This window comes from Ostrinia nubilalis, chromosome 3 (genome assembly GCF_963855985.1).
Source record: "Ostrinia nubilalis chromosome 3, ilOstNubi1.1, whole genome shotgun sequence".
Classification (NCBI taxonomy): domain Eukaryota; kingdom Metazoa; phylum Arthropoda; class Insecta; order Lepidoptera; family Crambidae; genus Ostrinia; species Ostrinia nubilalis.
This window is the reverse complement of record NC_087090.1, coordinates 4,358,671-4,376,221: the sequence shown is the minus strand read 5'-3', so window position 1 is coordinate 4,376,221 and position 17,551 is coordinate 4,358,671. Positions and strand designations below refer to the sequence as shown.

Here is a 17,551-nt window from a genome sequence, read left to right as displayed (position 1 = left end):
GAACTTTGTAGTCCAGTCAATGAATGCCTTAACGACGGTGTAGAGAGAAATCCGTGGAACACAATTTCTGACCTCGGGACTTTATTTAGCCTAGTTAGGTGGTGAACATAGCAAAAGTCCCCGCCCTTAGCCCTTGAGCCGGCGGGGAGAGGGGGGTTTAAAGGTACCACTTTTCGGTTTTTCGCTTAATCCTCGGAAACTATGCGTCCTAGTGACATGACTACTATGAACCAAAAAAAGCTTATTCAATTTGCTACAGGTGAGACCGTCAAGCTTTTCTATATCTTGTATAGTTTTTGCGGCATCTGCTCTAGAAGGTCTGTAAAATTGGAAATTTCATTGTTGTCTTACATGTTCCTTTCAGGAGAAAATCGACTAAATCAACATTGAGCAAACACTATAGACATGCGGGAGCATGTTAAGCCTAGTTCCAGGGAGCGGACTGCACCGTGCGTATATTAAGACGAACCAATTAGAGCCACTTTTGACTCCTCATCATTCAAAAACTGCTGTGCATTAACACTTCAAATTTGGCTCATGTATTGAGACTTGCAAGATATACATCAGCTTCAAATTTCATAAATATACCTCAAACGGTTATTTAGGTATTGACGTTCAAAAATCGATATTTATAGCACTAAAATCTATCTATCACATGTGAAATGTTAAAATTTACTGGTTTTTTATTTGTTCCTATGTATTTACGTAACTACCTTTCTGGATGCCAAATTTGAACCTTCGAGGTCATCTGGAAGTGGTTAGAATTTGGTCTATAGGTCAGACATGTAGATTTTTGGACGTCAATATCTAAAGAACCGTTTGAGGCATATTTATGAAATTTGAAACTGATGTATATCTTGCAAGTCTCAACACATGAGCCAAATTTAAAGTGTTAATGCACTGTAGTTTTTGAGTGATGAGGAGTCAAAAGTGGCTCAAAGTGGGTCGTCTAAATATACGCACGGTGCAGTCCCCTCCCTGGAACTAGGCTTAACATGCTCCCGCATGTCTAGAATGATTGCTCAATGTTGATTTAGTCGATTTTCTCCTGATGGAAACATGTAAGACAAAAATAAAATTTCCAATATTACAGACCTTCTAGAGCAGATGCCGCAAAAACTATACAATTTATAGAAAAACTTGTCTATCTCACCTGTAGCAAATTGAATATGCTTTTTTTGGTTCAAAGTAGTCATGTCACTAGGACGCATAGTTTCCGAGGATTAAGCGAAAAACCGAAAAGTGGCACCTTTAAACCCCCCTCTCCCCGCCGGCTCAAGGGCTAAGGGCGGGGACTTTTGCTATGTTCACCTCCTAACTAGTCTAAATAAAGTCCTGAAGTCAGAAATTGTGTTCTACAGTTTTCCATCTATAATGCTTTATTGACTGGACTATTGTGTTTATCTGTATTTGGTCCCCAACTATAGTTAATTAAGGCGGATGATCAACAAACCTAATTTAACACCTAATCTAAACTGCTTAAGAACGAATCTCGGGCACCGCCTTCTTTAGGAAATTGCTCAGATTAGGAAACTCTTGGTCTATGACCGAGTCGAACCATAGCTTATTATCCGCATCTGCGTGATCTATGGCTTCCAACTGCATATAGGTGTACGGTGCGAACGCTATGTGGTTCCGAAGGCTGAACTTTGTATCTATGTCTGGCATTAGAGAGTACAATTTTCCGACTAGTTGAGGAGAAAGTTTCTCGAACACGATGCCGTTGTTGCGGCTTCTGAACGCCTCCTCGCCGTACAAACAACTGATCAAGTCGCAAGTGTAACTCTGCAAGGTGCGAAACTGCTCCATGTATGTTTGGTCGTCTTTTTGTATCTTGTTTGCCGACTTCATGGCCGAGAAGATCTTTTTGTACCTGTGAAAGAGAAGTGTTGTTTGAAATTGTCGCTTATTAGACGATAAATACAAAAAAACGGCAGTGCAATTGTTGCCAGTTGTGTAATGTTAGAATATTTCTTCCTTAGTCGCCTCTTACGATATACACAAGCAAAGTGAGGGTGGTCTAATTCTATTTTTCCGATTTTGATTTTCATAATTCTAGTACCTAACTGTATTAAAACACTATATACCAAAAACTTAAGGTATACTGCGGGGTAAAGGCCTCTTCCAAAGATTTCAACAACGACCGGCCACTGATTGGAAGGCCCGCCCACGCCGCGCCTTACAGTCTGTGGTCGCCACTAGAGAACTATTCTGCCTCAACGGCCATCAGTTGTACGGTAGTTAGACCACTTACCCAGGATTCCACCGTTTTACTTCAATATAACAAACGTCAAAAGTCTGTCAAACTCCACACAAAAGCACTGGTTAAAGTTAAGGTGATGCAACTCAGCCTGATGAGCCCGGCAGCAGCATCAACGAGCGCGGCGGAGGCAGCCAGGAGCGGCGTGGCCGGCCAGCGGCAGCAGCGCCGGCACCGCGCCGAATCGCGTGTAAACTACGCGGTATATTCCTAATAGAGGTCGTGGCTCACAAACTCACTGCGGCCACCCGTCGCGCAGTCGCGACATCGATATAATTACGCGCGAGCGATAAGGATGGGTAGCTTGGGGTCATTGGACGAAATTCTACGTGCTCGGCGACCGGACTTTAGTCTGTAGTCGTTAAGTATACTCACAGCATTATAAGCCCGGCAGCGGCATCGACCAGCGCGGCGGAGGCAGCCAGCAGCGGCGCGGCCAGCGGCAGCAGCGCCGGCACCGCGCCCGCGCTCGTGTACACTCCGCAGTACATCCCTAGCAGTAGTCTATAGTCGTGTAAAGCCTGGTCCGTGAGCACGTAGAATTTTGTCCAATGACCCCAAGCTACCCATCCTTATCGCTCGCGCGTAATTATATTGCTGTCGCGACTGTGCGACGGGCGCCCGCAGTGAGTGTGCGAGCGCGACAGCAGCATAATTACGCGCGAGCGATAAGGATGGGTAGCTTGGGGTCATTGGACAAAATTCTACGTGCTCACGGACCAGGCTGTAGTGTACTCACAGCATGATAAGCCTAGCAGTAGCATCGACCAGCGCGGCGGAGGCAGCCAGCAGCGGCGCGGCCAGCGGCAGCAGCGCCGGCACCGCGCCCGCGCTCGCGCGCCGTGTTAACTCCGCGGTACATCCCTAGTAGACTCTATAGTCGTTTAGTGTACTCACAGCATGATAAGACCGGCAGCAGCATCGACCAGCGCGGCGGAGGCAGCCAGCAGCGGCGCGGCCAGCGGCAGCAGCGCCGGCACCGCGCCCGCGCTCGCGCGCCGCGTCAGCTCCGCTCGAGCGGCGCGGACTGCCGCTGTAGATACGCTGTGTAGTATGCGCATGTCGTCTGCAAGGATATATTATTATGAAGGGGTGTGTCAACGTAAATTGAGTACTATTTTCTGCCTGTTTAGCCTTGTTCGTAAACGAACTAAAGTCGCTGACATAGCCCGACGGATTAGCAAGCTGAAGTGGCAATAGGGATGATGACTGGGTAATGAAATCGAAATTCTATTGAGTCCGTCAGACAGATTAGAAAATATTAGACTCATATTTTTTACTTTTTTCCATAATCGAATAATTACAGTATTAGGTATATTGAGTTGAAATGTCGCGTTACGTCACTTTTGAGTAAAAATTCTACGTGACGTATCGCACCATTTCAACTCGATGTAGCATCGTATTATTTAATTATGAAAGAAAATAAAAAATATGACTCTAATATTTTTTAATTATCTGTCTGACAGACAAATAATTGAAATTTGCCGATGGGGCAGCAAGGTTCTGGAATGGAAGCCGCGTACCGGAAAACGCAGCGTGGGACGTCCACCCACAAGGTGGACCGACGACATCATAAAGGTAGCAGGGAAGCGCTGGACGCAAGCCGCAACCAATCGATCAACATGGAAAGCATTGGGGGAGGCCTATGTTCAGCAGTGGACGTCCTATTATTGAAATGATGATGATGAACCCTTGTTCGCACTAGCTGAGTAATTTAGTCAAGCAACTCACTTTCTACATAATTAAACTAACTACTCAAAAACCGTTGTCAAGTGCATCAAAAACTCATTTTATTTTTGCAAGTAGGCTTTTAAAAAGCACTTTTACACGTCCCAGTAATAACCCTACCACTGCTTCGGGACAATAATGGGCCAGTGCTGAGAAGAAGCAGCGCAAGAAACTCGACTAAATCGACGGGTTCGGACTTATTTAGTCCGTGAACAAACAGGGACGGGGTAATGAGATGGGGTGCTGCTCGCCTGTCAAAATAGGATGCTGATTCAAAATACATAGAATAAAATGGATTTTCTCGACTACATGTTTTAGTCCACACCACAAAGTAAAAACCCTATACTACCAAAATTACACCAAGGTAAAATCTCTGTAAAATACGTACCAGGATCGGTCTGCACCGCTAAGCTGCTCAAGCGACTGATGCTGGAGGCGACGTACGACAACGCGTACGTGTAGTACGGCTGTGGGCTTTTGAAGTGCTGGCGACGCTTTGTGCTCCCGTATAGCTGCCGAAGAAACATATAATTAGAATAGCTCTATGAAGCGAGTCTCATACACTGAAGTGGATCTCACACTCTTGACAACTCAAATTCGTAACTTTTCTCAGGCTAGAAATGTGCGAAGTAACCAAGCTGTGAAGCTCAGCCCAATGAGTCACATGAGTCGCTCATGTGGCCGAGCAGATTCGCTTGAGCATGCTCAAAGTAGGTACAAGGATTAAGATGGCAAAGAACTTCAAAGTCAAAGCTATTATTCAGTACTTAGGCCAAATCCAGGACGCTTATCTCCCAATCCAGTACATACGTCAACAACTCAGCTGTGCTTCATAACTCTCATCCCTAACTCATATCTTTAACAGATGATCATTTGCTTTAGAAATTAATTTATAATATTAATAAATACACATTAACAAAAACTATGATAAAAAGTCTTAAAACAACCCTCAAATGTCAATACTTTGTATACTTTGATAAGTAAGAGAAGTCATATCGTAACTAAACACAAGTTAATGAAAACTCACCATATTCGTGTACATATTGGTCAAGCTCCTGAGTATGGCGCACTGCTCCAGCGGCTGCGAGCGGTGGTACACCCGCGTGAGGGGCTCCACTATACCCCGTACTTGGTCGGGGCTGTCCACGCTCACCCACTGCACTAAATCCAGTATCTAGGGAATGGAAATGATAGCAAAACATTGGTATAGTTCCAAAATACTGAACTGTCCTATCCATGACATTGACAGTGGGGCGCCACCGGTAATACCGGATCGCTGCTTCCGATTTTTGCCATGTTGGAAACCATATAGTTGAACGATGGTAGCGCCCCCTTGTCATTGAGTTTGGTGGGACAGTTCAGCGTGGGTCATCTATAAACAGAAGCCACGATAGCCGAACGGTGAAGGTGTCGGACTGGCCGACTCGTGATCCGGGGAACGCGGGTTTGGTCCCCGCCGCCGCTCGACTATTGTGCTAAGCTCACTCGTGATACAAGTATATTTAGCTTAGTACGAGGGGCTAACAGGAGTATTAGTAATTTGTGTAATAACAAATTACTAATATCTTTAATAAAAAAAATGGTGAAAAAATTATTCTGCTGGTCTCAACGCAACATTTTTTATATGTAACTCTGAGACCCGTGATTCTCTATTTTTAACCGACTTCAAAAAAGGAGGAGGTTTTTTTTTTCTATGTATGTTCACCGATTACTCCGTCAATTGTGGACCGATTTTCAAAATTCTTTTTTTGTTCGATAGGGTACACTTCCGAGGTGGTCCCATTGTCACCATGTCAGGATCTGATGATGGGATCCTACGGAAATCGAGGGCAACCCTCAAATTTTATAGGCACGTGTATCATTTTTCAAACTTTTTCTTAAGTTATTCAAGTATTTGCTCCTGGAAATCATCATCTCATATTGATGAGCTGATGATAGAAGGTAAAACTCCTTACTGCTTAGGAGTTGGAGGATAATTCTTTTAATTTTATAGATAAGTATAGTTTCGTAAGTTATTCAAGTGTTTGCATCAGATAGTCATCATCTCATCATGATGAAGTGGTCATGGTAGGTACAACTCCTTAACGCTTAGGAGTTGGAGGATAATTCTTTAAATATTATAGGTACAAATAGACCAACAGTTGTATTCTTTCATGTTTTTAAGGTGGGCTAACGGTTTAATGTCTTTTTAGGTTGCCGATATGGTAACCTGTATTTTGTAGGGAATATTATTTTACACTTGACATGAAGAATATAGTCTCAGTGTACTGCCTACCTTCAGTGGTAACAACAAGGTAATAATTAGTTAACTAAAAAGCAAGAAATAAGTTATTTTTATTAAAAAAAAACCGACTCCAAAAAACCTACACTAAAAAGTAGAAAAATAATTACTAATTACTTATATTAGGACGAATCAATATTTATGTATACCATGATTGATACTTTTGGAGTCGGTGCAGGCAAACTTCACACGTTTCATAATCTTGGCACCGACTCCAGAAGTATCAATCATATACATAAATATTAATTCGTCCTAATATAAGTAATTAGTAATTATTTTTCTACTTTTTAGTGTAGGTTTTTTAGTTGAAATGGAACGCGAAAGTTTAAAATCGTATACAAATATTTTAGTGTCTTCCTTCAGTAATTTCAATATTATTCCATTTTGCAAGCAAATAGGCTTTGGTTACTCAAATTACTAGGGTTTTTACATTACTAGGGTTTAGACATCCACTACACTAGCGTCTTTCGAGAGTCGTCGTTTTGCTAGCGCCCGCGCAGCGCCGACGCAGCGCTGGCGTCACTTGCGAGCCTCTAGCCTAAGGCGGAGCTGCGGACGAATGTCCAACCAGGACAATAATTTCTTTGGGCTCTGATGGAAACCGTCGGGTTTTAGTGGGAAGGCCCCGCCTTAAATGGGTAGGCGGGGAGAGTCCCACATAACCCACTGGCCGTCCCCATAGACCAGTGGGTATGCGCAAAGCATATCCCGACGAAAAAAAAAATGGCGTCACTTCCGCGCGACGCCAATGCAACGTTTTTTTCGGACAAGTAACGTAACCCTCTCACCCCGCTCTGTTGCGCTATCTGAGCTGCTAATAAATAAATAAATATCGATGGACATTTTACACTGCGCTTCTAGTTCCAAACTAAGCAAAGCTTGTACTATGGGTACTAGACAACGGATATAAATAATAATAATAATGCGGTCTTAGTCTCAATCGTTCTGCTACTATGGTCAGTCAGTGGTATAATCTGTGTTGCTCTCACCTCAGCATAGAAGTCGATCTCATTCCACAGCGGTAGGTACTGCGCTAAGAACCTCGTGACGATGGGCACGGCTTGCAGTAATGTGTTCTGGAGCAAGACTAACCGCCTTAAGAGGTCGCGCTTCTCTACTGCACTGTGAGGTGACACGTCTAGGAAACCTGGGGAAGGATAACAATGTTATAGTGTATCTTATTTTAATAGAATTAAAGTCAAATATGGAATACTTACAGCTGAAGTTTCCGAAACGCAGCAGAGTAAATGTTACGATTAGTATTGGAGTAATTTAGATTATGAATGTAAGTAAGAATCTCACGGCGATTTGTAAGTCAACACAGGTCTCACAATACTTCTTTTCACTCCCCTACAATTCATGAATGCGTGCACACACACACACTATTACACACACACTACATTATCACATTCTATTATCACATTACTATGTGAGTCCCTTTCGTCGCTGGCATATGAATCAGACATAAGTACTTCAAAAGGTAGACACTCACAGCTAGTCAGCAAGTGAAACATGTCGTGCGTGAAGAAAACGCCAACAACATGAGTGCCATTTTAGTTGCATAGCGGCAAATGAATCAGACGTTAGTGCTAAATTTTTCATTTGTATTTGTTTCCTACTTACAGTTGGTCAGCAAGTGATGCAGGTTGTGCGTCAGGAAGGCGTGGTCAGCATCGGAGGCCACTGCCAGTAGGGTGAGCCCCGTCTCGTTACACAGCAGCGCTCACAGATACTCAAATATCAGTAAAGAGATTTTTACACAGTTCATACTTACAGTTGGTCAGCAAGTGATGCAGGTCGTGCGTCAGGAAGGCGTGGTCAGCATCGGAGGCCACTGCCAGTAGAGTGAGCCCCGTCTCGTTACACAGTAGCGCTCGAAGCCGCGCCGGCCGGGACATTGGGTGGTGGAGACTGTACTGCAGTAGCGACACTGGGCTGGAAAATGCAATAACACAGTTACCTAAACCTGAGGCACGACTAAACACAATGGCGTAGTTACCTAAAGCCTGAGGCACGACTAAACACAATGGCGTAGTTACCTAAACCTGAGGCACAACTAAACACAATGACGTAGTTACCTAAAGCCTGAGGCACGACTAAACACAATGGCGTAGTTACCTAAACCTGAGGCACAACTAAACACAATGGCGTAGTTACCTAAAGCCTGAGGTACGACTTTGAGGTAGCGTCTGCCGCGTATCCTAGATGCAGTTTCGGGGCAAGCGGCAAAATGTGACTCAGTAAGCCGCGACGAAAACCTCGCAACGAATCGTGCCCCATTCGAGGCGACCGACCGCTCGACTCCACATTGCCTCTAATGCAGACCCAGCTTAATTATTTCACTAACTTAAAATGTTAAGATACTGGAGTGTCAATTGATGTGTATCTATCTTGTGTGTTTGTAATAAAATTCCTCTTTCCAATAAAATTCTTAGATCAAATCAAGATCAAAAATCAAAGGTGTTTTTTCTGACTACCAATCTACTTCACTAATTTATTTAATTAGCATTTATGGGCAAAGTGCTCTCTTTTATACAGTAAATAGCCATAACAAAAAACTCAACTTACTCTGAGAAATCAAGGTAGGTCTTTTGTGGTTCTTTGTCTGAATATTGTTGAGCCCCAACGTTGATGAACTCCATGTTTGGCACAAGTGGCTCAACTTTCTTATTTCTGCCACGATCCTGGTGATAACACAATATTTTAAATAATATTTACATAATAAGAATATTTTTAAATCATATTTTATTTTAAATACTTACAGAATTCAATGGGTTGATCCACATTAAATGGTGCCTTTCTTTACTCAAAATGTTTCTGCGCTCCTGTGAACAAAAGTCTAATTAAACATTCCACACCATTTTAATATAAAAATTGAGTTGTGATGTTCCACTGAGTTTCTTTTCATCTTGAGTGAAAACACCTGTGATTGCACTAAACATGCAAAATAATTGTAAATATGAAATGAGATAATAGCATACTTTTTTGTTATTATAAAGACCATAATTTACTACACAATACTATATACTACACAAGCTTTTACTAAGAAGTTCTTTTTCATCATTTGAAAAATTAATTACCTACATACTTCCGAAAATAAGATGGTATTATGCTACCTCATACCTGGACTCTCCTGAATCTGGAGATCAAAGCTACATTCACTTTCTTGAAGGCTGTGTGTATGGATATGGCAGGAACATCCTCGGGCACACACTCAGGTTTGTACGACTTGAACAAACCCAGCAAAACCTGTAGCTGGCGATACATGTTCTGAAATAGGATGATGTAAAATTAAAGTATGAAATTTTTTAAAATACTGGAATAACTGTTCGTCCGAAATAGCAATTTTTGTAGTATTTATCAAAATATTATAAATATGTAAGTAATTGAAATTACTTTCCAAATTAAGATTTTTACTTTGGCTCCTGATAAAAGTTGCATCCTTTGATGGAATCTGCATAAATGCTCTAATCATGATTTTTTCTTAATTAAAATTCTGAATGTACTTATTTGTTACCCACAAAATACATCATAATTACTTACTAAAAAATATTCAAACCTTTTTGCCCTCCCTTTTCTTGGCATAGTCAAGTAACTCTAGCACCCTTCTTCTGGTCACATCAATTGGTTTGGTCAATGTGTAAACAAGTTTAATTGCATGAACCGTCTGGAATTTTGAAAATAGAAACAAATCATCTTCCAATTATTTTTACAAAACACACCGAGTTTTAGGTACTTATTGTCTTTTATAAATGAAAACATAAATATCATAATCCCAAAAACAGCTTTGGGGATATTTAAACATTTTACTTATAAATTAACAAGAGCGGATAGCGTTTACAATTTAAGTTTATTAAATGATAGGGACTTACCAAGACTTCATAAGTCAACATGATATAAAATATTTCATATCCCGAGTCCAAAGCTCTCATATCAATGCATTCACAGTCCATTGCCACTGTGAAAAGATTTTAAAAATGTTGTATGAAAATCATTTAAGTGTTGTTAAGGTTTAGTTATAAAATTACATTATAGATGTACATACCAGTCAGCCAATCTAGTAGAAAACCTATTCTAGAAAAACTTGATTGATTTTCACAATTAGCAAGGATCCAACGAAAAGAATAATCCACTGTTTTTTCTTCTACAGTATCCGGGGGCACCAAGCACGCTCCCAAACTTGTCCATTTTGTGATGGCTGAAAGAAATATATTTTGTGAACATCACGCTTTGTTGCCTATCCTTTTAACAAGATTTCTATTTTAAAAACAAACTTACGTATAGATAGGTTCAACCAAAGCTTGAATAAAGTATGAAAATCATCGTAATGCAGTCCAGTGGTTTCAACTGCATACGCCAATTCATCTATCTTAGATTGAAACAAATCTTTATCGAAACCTTTCTTCAATGACTTTATGTAGTCAATAATATCTTCAACATCCGCCATCACGATTTTATTTGATCATTAGCTGATAAAGAACAATGGAAATAAATAATAAACAATTCGATTCAATCTGTAATTCAAAATAAAAATACGTTGGTAGCGTTTTGGCATTTCTGGCAATATGATGACAGCTGTCTGTCAGATTCCAAGCGTCACACAAAAAAAAAGCCTGACTCCAGAGATATAAAACCCCGATATACCCAGTGGAGTGGGTCTAGACAAGTAGCCATAGAGCACGTAAAAGTAGCTTTGATTGAATCGAAAATCGAATCCGTGGTTACAATTATTTGTTGTAATTTCATACAAAAAAAGGCTTTTTGACCATCTTTCGACATAAAAACTGTCACATTTTGCAACTTATCTAGGGGGGCAGAGCGATGTATGTAGCAAAGTACAAATGCATGCTGTGAGACAAAGGATGAGTAAGATAAAAACAGACTGCTAATACTGCTACAGAAGACTTAAGCCAGCTAGAGCCGACTAAAGCTTTCTAGCGCGTGTTTTACCCTACACAACCAACAAAAACATGTCAACATTCAACATTTTTTTAAGACTGTCTTGTTGATTTTGCAAGGCAAAACTGGGCAAAACACGCGCTGGAGACCCGGCTCCACTAGCACTATAAAAAATTATATAAAACAAAAATCCTGTAATCATACATTTAAAGGCACTGGGTCTCTATCAGAAGGAACTCTAGGGGTGGAATCTCCATTGGCGTGGGTTAACGGGCAAGGAGATAATATCTTGGATGGTTGACAATCACTTTTCCTACAATTTAACGTTCCACCTCAGAATACGGAACAAACCAGAAACCGTCAACGGGCGTAAATGTGTATTCATATAAAGTACTCCAAATCGCACTACTTTGACTTTAAAGCAATCAGTCAATGGCCGGCGCGCGCATTGTTTACATATCCGTCAGATTGACACTTTATAATTAAATTATGCCGTCTTGTGCCGTTCCAACATGTAAGAATGCTACTGGAATTACGAAGAAAGTGCATGGGATCATGTTTTATCCGTAAGTAGCACATTTCCAATTCATTTTAATTAAATAATAATTTTCAAAAAAAATCACGGTTGTATTTTGTAAGTGTTGCCACAGGTCAACGGAATATTTTACCCTACTTTTTTATATTGAATTACATTTGTCTACTTATAAAAAATTCACGCGTTAATTTTGTTAGCGTTACCACAGAATAATGGAATATTTTCCCCATCCTTTTTGTTTTAATTAGTTTTTAGTGTAATTTCATCCATGACATGACAACCTGATTAATTAAATTATAAGTGCCACTTGTGGTCTAAACTGAATAAATATTTTTGATTTTGATTTGATTTCAATATATTGAATTAATTTATAATATTACTCCCTAATAATGAGGAGATAATAAATTACTATCGTGAATTTCATACTTTCCCATTTATTCAAAAGTAAGGCATTGGTATCAACAGATCAGCAGCAGCAATATTTGTATATTTAATAATAATTTTAAGTAATTTAATTTTAATTATTGCTTACATACTTACTCTGATTTTTTTTCAGGATACACAGCCAGAGTTGCCTCGCAATCAAATTTAAGTATTGGTGATGTTTTTGATTTGGATTCTGTTTTTCACTCCAAGAAAAGTTAAACTAAAAGCACTACTGCGCCGTAAACAAATGTTTTGTTGTCGATATGTTTACATAATAAAGAACCTTAAGTTTCTTTTTTGTTTTACTTGGCATTCTAAAATTTATATTCGACTTTTGTAATTGACTTTTAAATAACATATTATACCTACATAAAATATAGTACATATATTACACTATTTAATAGAAATAAATAATCATCTTACACTTAGTTACTTCGGAGTAAAAATTAAATTCATAGGTAGGTAGGTACTATCTATGCCTATGGCCAGTCATGTCGTCTCGTTCTATCGCAAAGAATCACCATTTGATAAGAGCGAGAGCAAAAACGGAAATGGATAGTTAACACTGGCCGTGTGTACTTATTTCACTTACTTATTTTTTACTTGTTTAACATCTCTTTAAAAAATTACATAATTTTACCCCAAAAATGGATGTGCGTTCCCTTCGAGAGGCCACTGTGGAAAACGAAGGTTTCGTATAAATAAGTATTTAGCAGAACCTCTAAAACAAATGTAGCCAGAATGATAAATTTGTAGGTGTTGTAAGTTGGACGCTACAACCCGCCGAATGTGGTCCCTCAGATGAACTATTAGTCCAGTCATTTAAGCTTAAATTAGGTAAGAATCTCGGAATTAGAGATACCCAGCTGTAAGTCTGTAAATACTTGTATATTGACACCCTAAAAGTTGTCTCAAAACCTACATATGGTAGGGTGTAAGCAACTATTAAATTTTAAGGTCAAAGGTCACAAAAATCGGTTTTTTGCGCTTTTTTTGGAAATATCTCATTTCCTATGGGTTTTTTGCTATTTGTATTTATTATCAATATTGTAGAATACTAAATTCTCTACAAATTTTGTTCAAAAATTTTTTTTATACGGTGAACCGTTTTCGAGATAGAGGGCGGAGAGCGCGCGGTCACTGCATCACTTCAGGTCAACTTAAGCGGTTTAGGTTTTTCATACAAAAGGATTTTCCCGCTAATTCCCGTGGGAATTTCGGTAATTACTTGTTGTAAATAAGCTTTAAGTTTACTAAGGTACCTACATGCCAAATTTCAAGCGTCGAACTTCCGTTAAGCGTTTAGATTTTTCATACAAAAGGATTTTCCCGCTAATTCCTGTTCCCGTGGGAATTCCTAAGTAAACTATAACCTGCCCAGGTGTATGAAGAATAATTGTACCAAGTTTCGTTAAAATCCGTCGAGTAGTTTTTGTTTCTATAAGGAACATACAGACGGACAGACAGACAGACAAAAATTTTACTGATTGCATTTTTGGCATCAGTATCGATCACTAATCACCCCCTGATAGTTATTTTGAAAATATATTTCATGTATAGAATTCTGTCCGTCTGTATGATCCTTATAGAAACAAAAACTACTCGACGGATTTTAACGAAACTTGGTACAATTATTCTTCATACACCTGGGCAGGTTATAGTATACTTAGGAATTCCCACGGGAACAGGAATTAGCGGGAAAATCCTTTTGTATGAAAAATCTAAACGCTTAACGGAAGTTAGACGCTTGAAATTTGGCATGTAGGTACCTTAGTAAACTCAAAGCTTAGTTACAACAAGGAATTCCCGAAATTCCCACAGGAATTAGCGGGAAAATCCTTTTGTATGAAAAATCTAAACCGCTTAAGTAGACCTGAAGTGATGCAGTGACCGCGCGCTCTCCGCCCTCTATCTCGAAAACGGTTCACCGTATAAAAAAAGTTTTTAAACAAAATTTGTAGAGAATTTAGTATTCTACAATATTGATAATAAATACAAATAGCAAAAAACCCACAGGAAATGAGATATTTCTAAAAAAAGCGCAAAAAACCGATTTTTGTGACCGTTGACCTTGAAATTTAATAGTTGCTTACACCCTACCATATGTAGGTTTTGAGACAACTTTTAGGGTGTCAATATACACGTATTTACAGACTTACAGCTGGGTATCTCGAATTCCGAGGTGAACTTACTATAATGACTGGACTATATGTCAAATACCAAATTACTGAATCTGACCAAATAAGATGATTTTGATGAATGGTAATATTTAGGAGGTAAATCGTAGGGCTACATACGAAAATAAGAGCTCTGGATAGTTACTGCAAATAAAGAAAATCCAATCAGACGATGGGCCCTCAGTTCACCAGTGCACAAAATTTACTTTAATGCTACAAATTGGAACTTGAGACTAAGTTCCTTTAGTAAGGTTTTAATTTTAGCAGAAGTAGCCACAATGCTACCCTGAGAGTACAGGGTTTATATATTCTACTAGTACAGAATAAAAGCTCTAGTAAAGTGAGCCCTCGGGCCACACGTTTCAGAAAATAGTTATCATATTTAGAGACAAGGTGGAAGGTGTATTAATTTACACATAATAATATAAAAACGTAGTCATTTCGTAGTACAAACTTGAGTATCTGTGTGGTGTGTAAATATTTCCTTTCTTGAAATAAAACGGACTCATTTATGTGTGAACAAAATATTCGTATTAGGGTAACCACACATCAGAAAATTAATGGATAACTAGAAAAAGTGTCCCTACACAACCTATACCATGATTAAAAAAATTCAAGATAAAGTTGTACTGTTAAACATTTCTATAGATAGAGCATAATAAAAAAAAGTATACTGATAACAAAATCACCATGTATACAGGGCGATTTTTACTCAATCGTTCAACTCGGCTGGGCAGCGTCCGCCGGGAAGCTTCGCGATATTCTCACGTCCGAAATACCGCAGTGTCTTAAGAACTGTGCCACAGCGTACTGAAGGAGATAGCCGAAAGTGGGGATTGTCCACTGATTGGCCACATGCTCAGCAGGACGAGGTCGGTTTTAGAAATAAGATACTAACATTAGCCTAAGTTTTTACTAACATTTATGGATCTCTGTTATCTGAATTACCTAAATACTTTTATTTTATTTTATTTATTTAAGACTGACCAGTGTGTGTTGCCAGTGATGGTATAGGTACGGATCTGAGACGTGGTCGTTTACTATGGGCCTCATGAAGGCTCAAGGTCACCCAAAGGGCCATGGAGCGAGCTATGCTCGGAGTTTCCCTACGTGATCGAATCAGAAATGAGGAGATTCGTGGGAGAACCAAAGTGACTGACATAGCCCGCAGAATAGCTAAAATCAAGTGGCAGCTTGGGCTAGGCACATAGCTCGTAGAGCTGATGGCCGCTGGGGCAGGAAAGTTCTTGAGTGGCGACGACGAGCCGGAAGACGTGGCGTGGACCGACGTTTTGGTGAAGTTCGCGGGAGGTACCTGGATGCGAGCGGCACAGGACCGGCCATTGTGAAAATCTTTAATCTATTCAGCTCTAAATCTATTCCGTATCTCACAATGCGTGGGTACTTTAAATAAAATTATTTTACGTCGTACTTACCTATTTAATTAAAACTAGCTGACCCGGCGAACTTCGTACCGCCTTAGCGTAGAGATTTTCTTTATATTTTTTTCCGTAAAAACCTTGTACAGAGTATTAGAAAACTACAAAAAAAAAATCAGCCAAATCGGTCAACCTGTTTTCATGTTATGTCGTGACAACGGAAAACGGGTTTCATTTATATATATATAGATAAAATCAATAGACTCGGATTTATCTCAAAATACCTCTTAGGCAATAGTACAGAATACCTACTTATACTTTAGTTTTAAGTTTCCTAAAAAAATCGACAATGTGGTTAACATACACAAAATCATTACGGAGAATTTAAGAAGCAAGATATTTCTTTAAATACTTTATACAGCAATATTATTTGAATACAATTTTAAACTGCAAATTTTGTACATAAAATGGTGTAAACTATTTTTTATCAAACAATGAGTTGGGCGAGATATTTATCATGGAATTGTTTTTTAGCGTGTTTTCCGAGGGCTCACTTTACTAGAGCTTTTATTCTGTACTAGTAGAATATATAAACCCTGTACTCTCAGGGTAGCATTGTGGCTACTTCTGCTAAAATTAAAACCTTACTAAAGGAACTTAGTCTCAAGTTCCAATTTGTAGCATTAAAGTAAATTTTGTGCACTGGTGAACTGAGGGCCCATCGTCTGATTGGATTTTCTTTATTTGCAGTAACTATCCAGAGCTCTTATTTTCGTATGTAGCCCTACGATTTACCTCCTAAATATTACCATTCATCAAAATCATCTTATTTGGTCAGATTCAGTAATTTGGTATTTGACATAGTTCATCTGAGGGACCACATTCGGCGGGTTGTAGCGTCCAACTTACAACACCTACAAATTTATCATTCTGGCTACATTTGTTTTAGAGGTTCTGCTAAATATTTATGTATACGAAACCTTCGTTTTCCACAGTGGCCTCTCGAAGGGAACGCACATAAAAATGGGGGTGTCACACGGCGCTAGTAACACTAAAGGGGGTAGAGGGGCGCGGGAGGGGAAGTATTTTGGACACAAGTTGCCGCGTAGAAATGTTATCGAACACTCCTTCTGGTTTGTTCTGTATTCTGAGCGTTCCACCAAACTCAACACGCTTTCAAAGATAACCTCTTCTTCTTCTTCTTCTTTTATTTTGGCTACGCGCAGCCGCCCGCTCACACTTGACATGACACAACTGATTGACAGTTATCTAATATCTTTTTCTGCGCATCAGTCGGGTGTTACGTTTAGGAATCACAAACCTTCTGCTCTACAGATTTATACAGATAACATAATATTAAGATTGGTACTATTAATCATCAATAATAATTTGCAGCATCTGTGTCCGGCGCCGACACATTTTATACCCATTCACGCACGCCTACACTTCACCGGGATGGTGTTTGTTTCTACTCAAAGCCTTTTTATTTTTAGTTTCTATTGCTTAGTGCTTTATCTTTTTGTATAATCTCTGCGATAAATTATTAATGTCAAAAATTATGACAGTGACAGTTTCTTCTACTAACTTCGTAAATGTTTTCAATCTGAATCATGAAGCTACAGATAAAAATGGAGGCCACACTCCGAATACCTACTTGAAGCACAAACTAAGTATTACTATCTCGCTCTCTGTGGGCAGACTCGCTCTTTCTAAATAAACAAAAAATATAAAATTGCTCAAATTCAATGAAACCAATGTAAAATCTTTATTTCTTGACATAGGTATCATTAAAAATGATAAGTGTAATTTAATTAGTGGTAAAACGTTTTAGGAAGAAATTACTGTAAAAAATGTGAAAAATGTTTA

The 17,551-nt window shown here is 39.3% G+C and overlaps 2 protein-coding genes and 1 long non-coding RNA gene across 4 annotated transcripts; 1 reads left to right on the top strand and 2 right to left on the bottom strand.

Moving 5' to 3' along the window:
- Nucleotides 1-1,400: 1,400 nt before the first annotated feature.
- LOC135087642 (uncharacterized) lies at nucleotides 1,401-3,204 on the bottom strand. Of its 2 annotated transcripts, none has more exons than XM_063982383.1 (2): nucleotides 3,158-3,204; nucleotides 1,401-1,873 (listed from the first exon to the last, which is right to left on the bottom strand). In XM_063982383.1, exons 1-2 carry the CDS (start codon nucleotides 3,160-3,162, stop codon nucleotides 1,480-1,482), a joined length of 399 nt encoding a protein of 132 aa, XP_063838453.1. In that variant the 5' UTR covers nucleotides 3,163-3,204; the 3' UTR covers nucleotides 1,401-1,479. The 2 variants fall into 2 exon arrangements, with proteins under 2 accessions (XP_063838453.1, XP_063838452.1); XM_063982382.1 differs by lacking the exon at nucleotides 3,158-3,204 and adding an exon at nucleotides 3,000-3,023.
- A 985-nt stretch (nucleotides 3,205-4,189) lies between these two features.
- LOC135088135 (centromere protein I-like) lies at nucleotides 4,190-10,822 on the bottom strand. The gene is made up of 13 exons (XM_063983017.1): nucleotides 10,548-10,822; nucleotides 10,315-10,467; nucleotides 10,142-10,227; nucleotides 9,829-9,936; nucleotides 9,393-9,539; nucleotides 9,032-9,094; nucleotides 8,838-8,953; nucleotides 8,044-8,204; nucleotides 7,893-7,991; nucleotides 7,259-7,416; nucleotides 5,016-5,162; nucleotides 4,377-4,500; nucleotides 4,190-4,239 (listed from the first exon to the last, which is right to left on the bottom strand). Exons 1-13 carry the CDS (start codon nucleotides 10,714-10,716, stop codon nucleotides 4,190-4,192), a joined length of 1,581 nt encoding a protein of 526 aa, XP_063839087.1. The 5' UTR covers nucleotides 10,717-10,822.
- Nucleotides 10,823-11,496: 674 nt separating this feature from the next.
- Nucleotides 11,497-12,422, top strand: LOC135088238 (uncharacterized). Its single transcript, XR_010260977.1, has 2 exons — nucleotides 11,497-11,734; nucleotides 12,260-12,422. It is a non-coding gene; the product is annotated as an uncharacterized LOC135088238 (long non-coding RNA).
- Nucleotides 12,423-17,551: the final 5,129 nt, after the last annotated feature.

Excerpts from the sequence above, each read along its gene's own strand:
- LOC135088135 (XM_063983017.1), bottom strand. The coding sequence starts at position 10,716 with ATGGCGGATGTTGAAGATATTATTGACTACATAAAGTCATTGAAGAAA. Across the intron at positions 9,540-9,828 it reads AGAAAAGGGAGGGCAAAAAG|AACATGTATCGCCAGCTACA; the intron begins GTTTGAATATTT and ends ATCCTATTTCAG. Across the intron at positions 5,163-7,258 it reads AGATCGACTTCTATGCTGAG|ATACTGGATTTAGTGCAGTG; the intron begins GTGAGAGCAACA and ends TCCATTCCCTAG.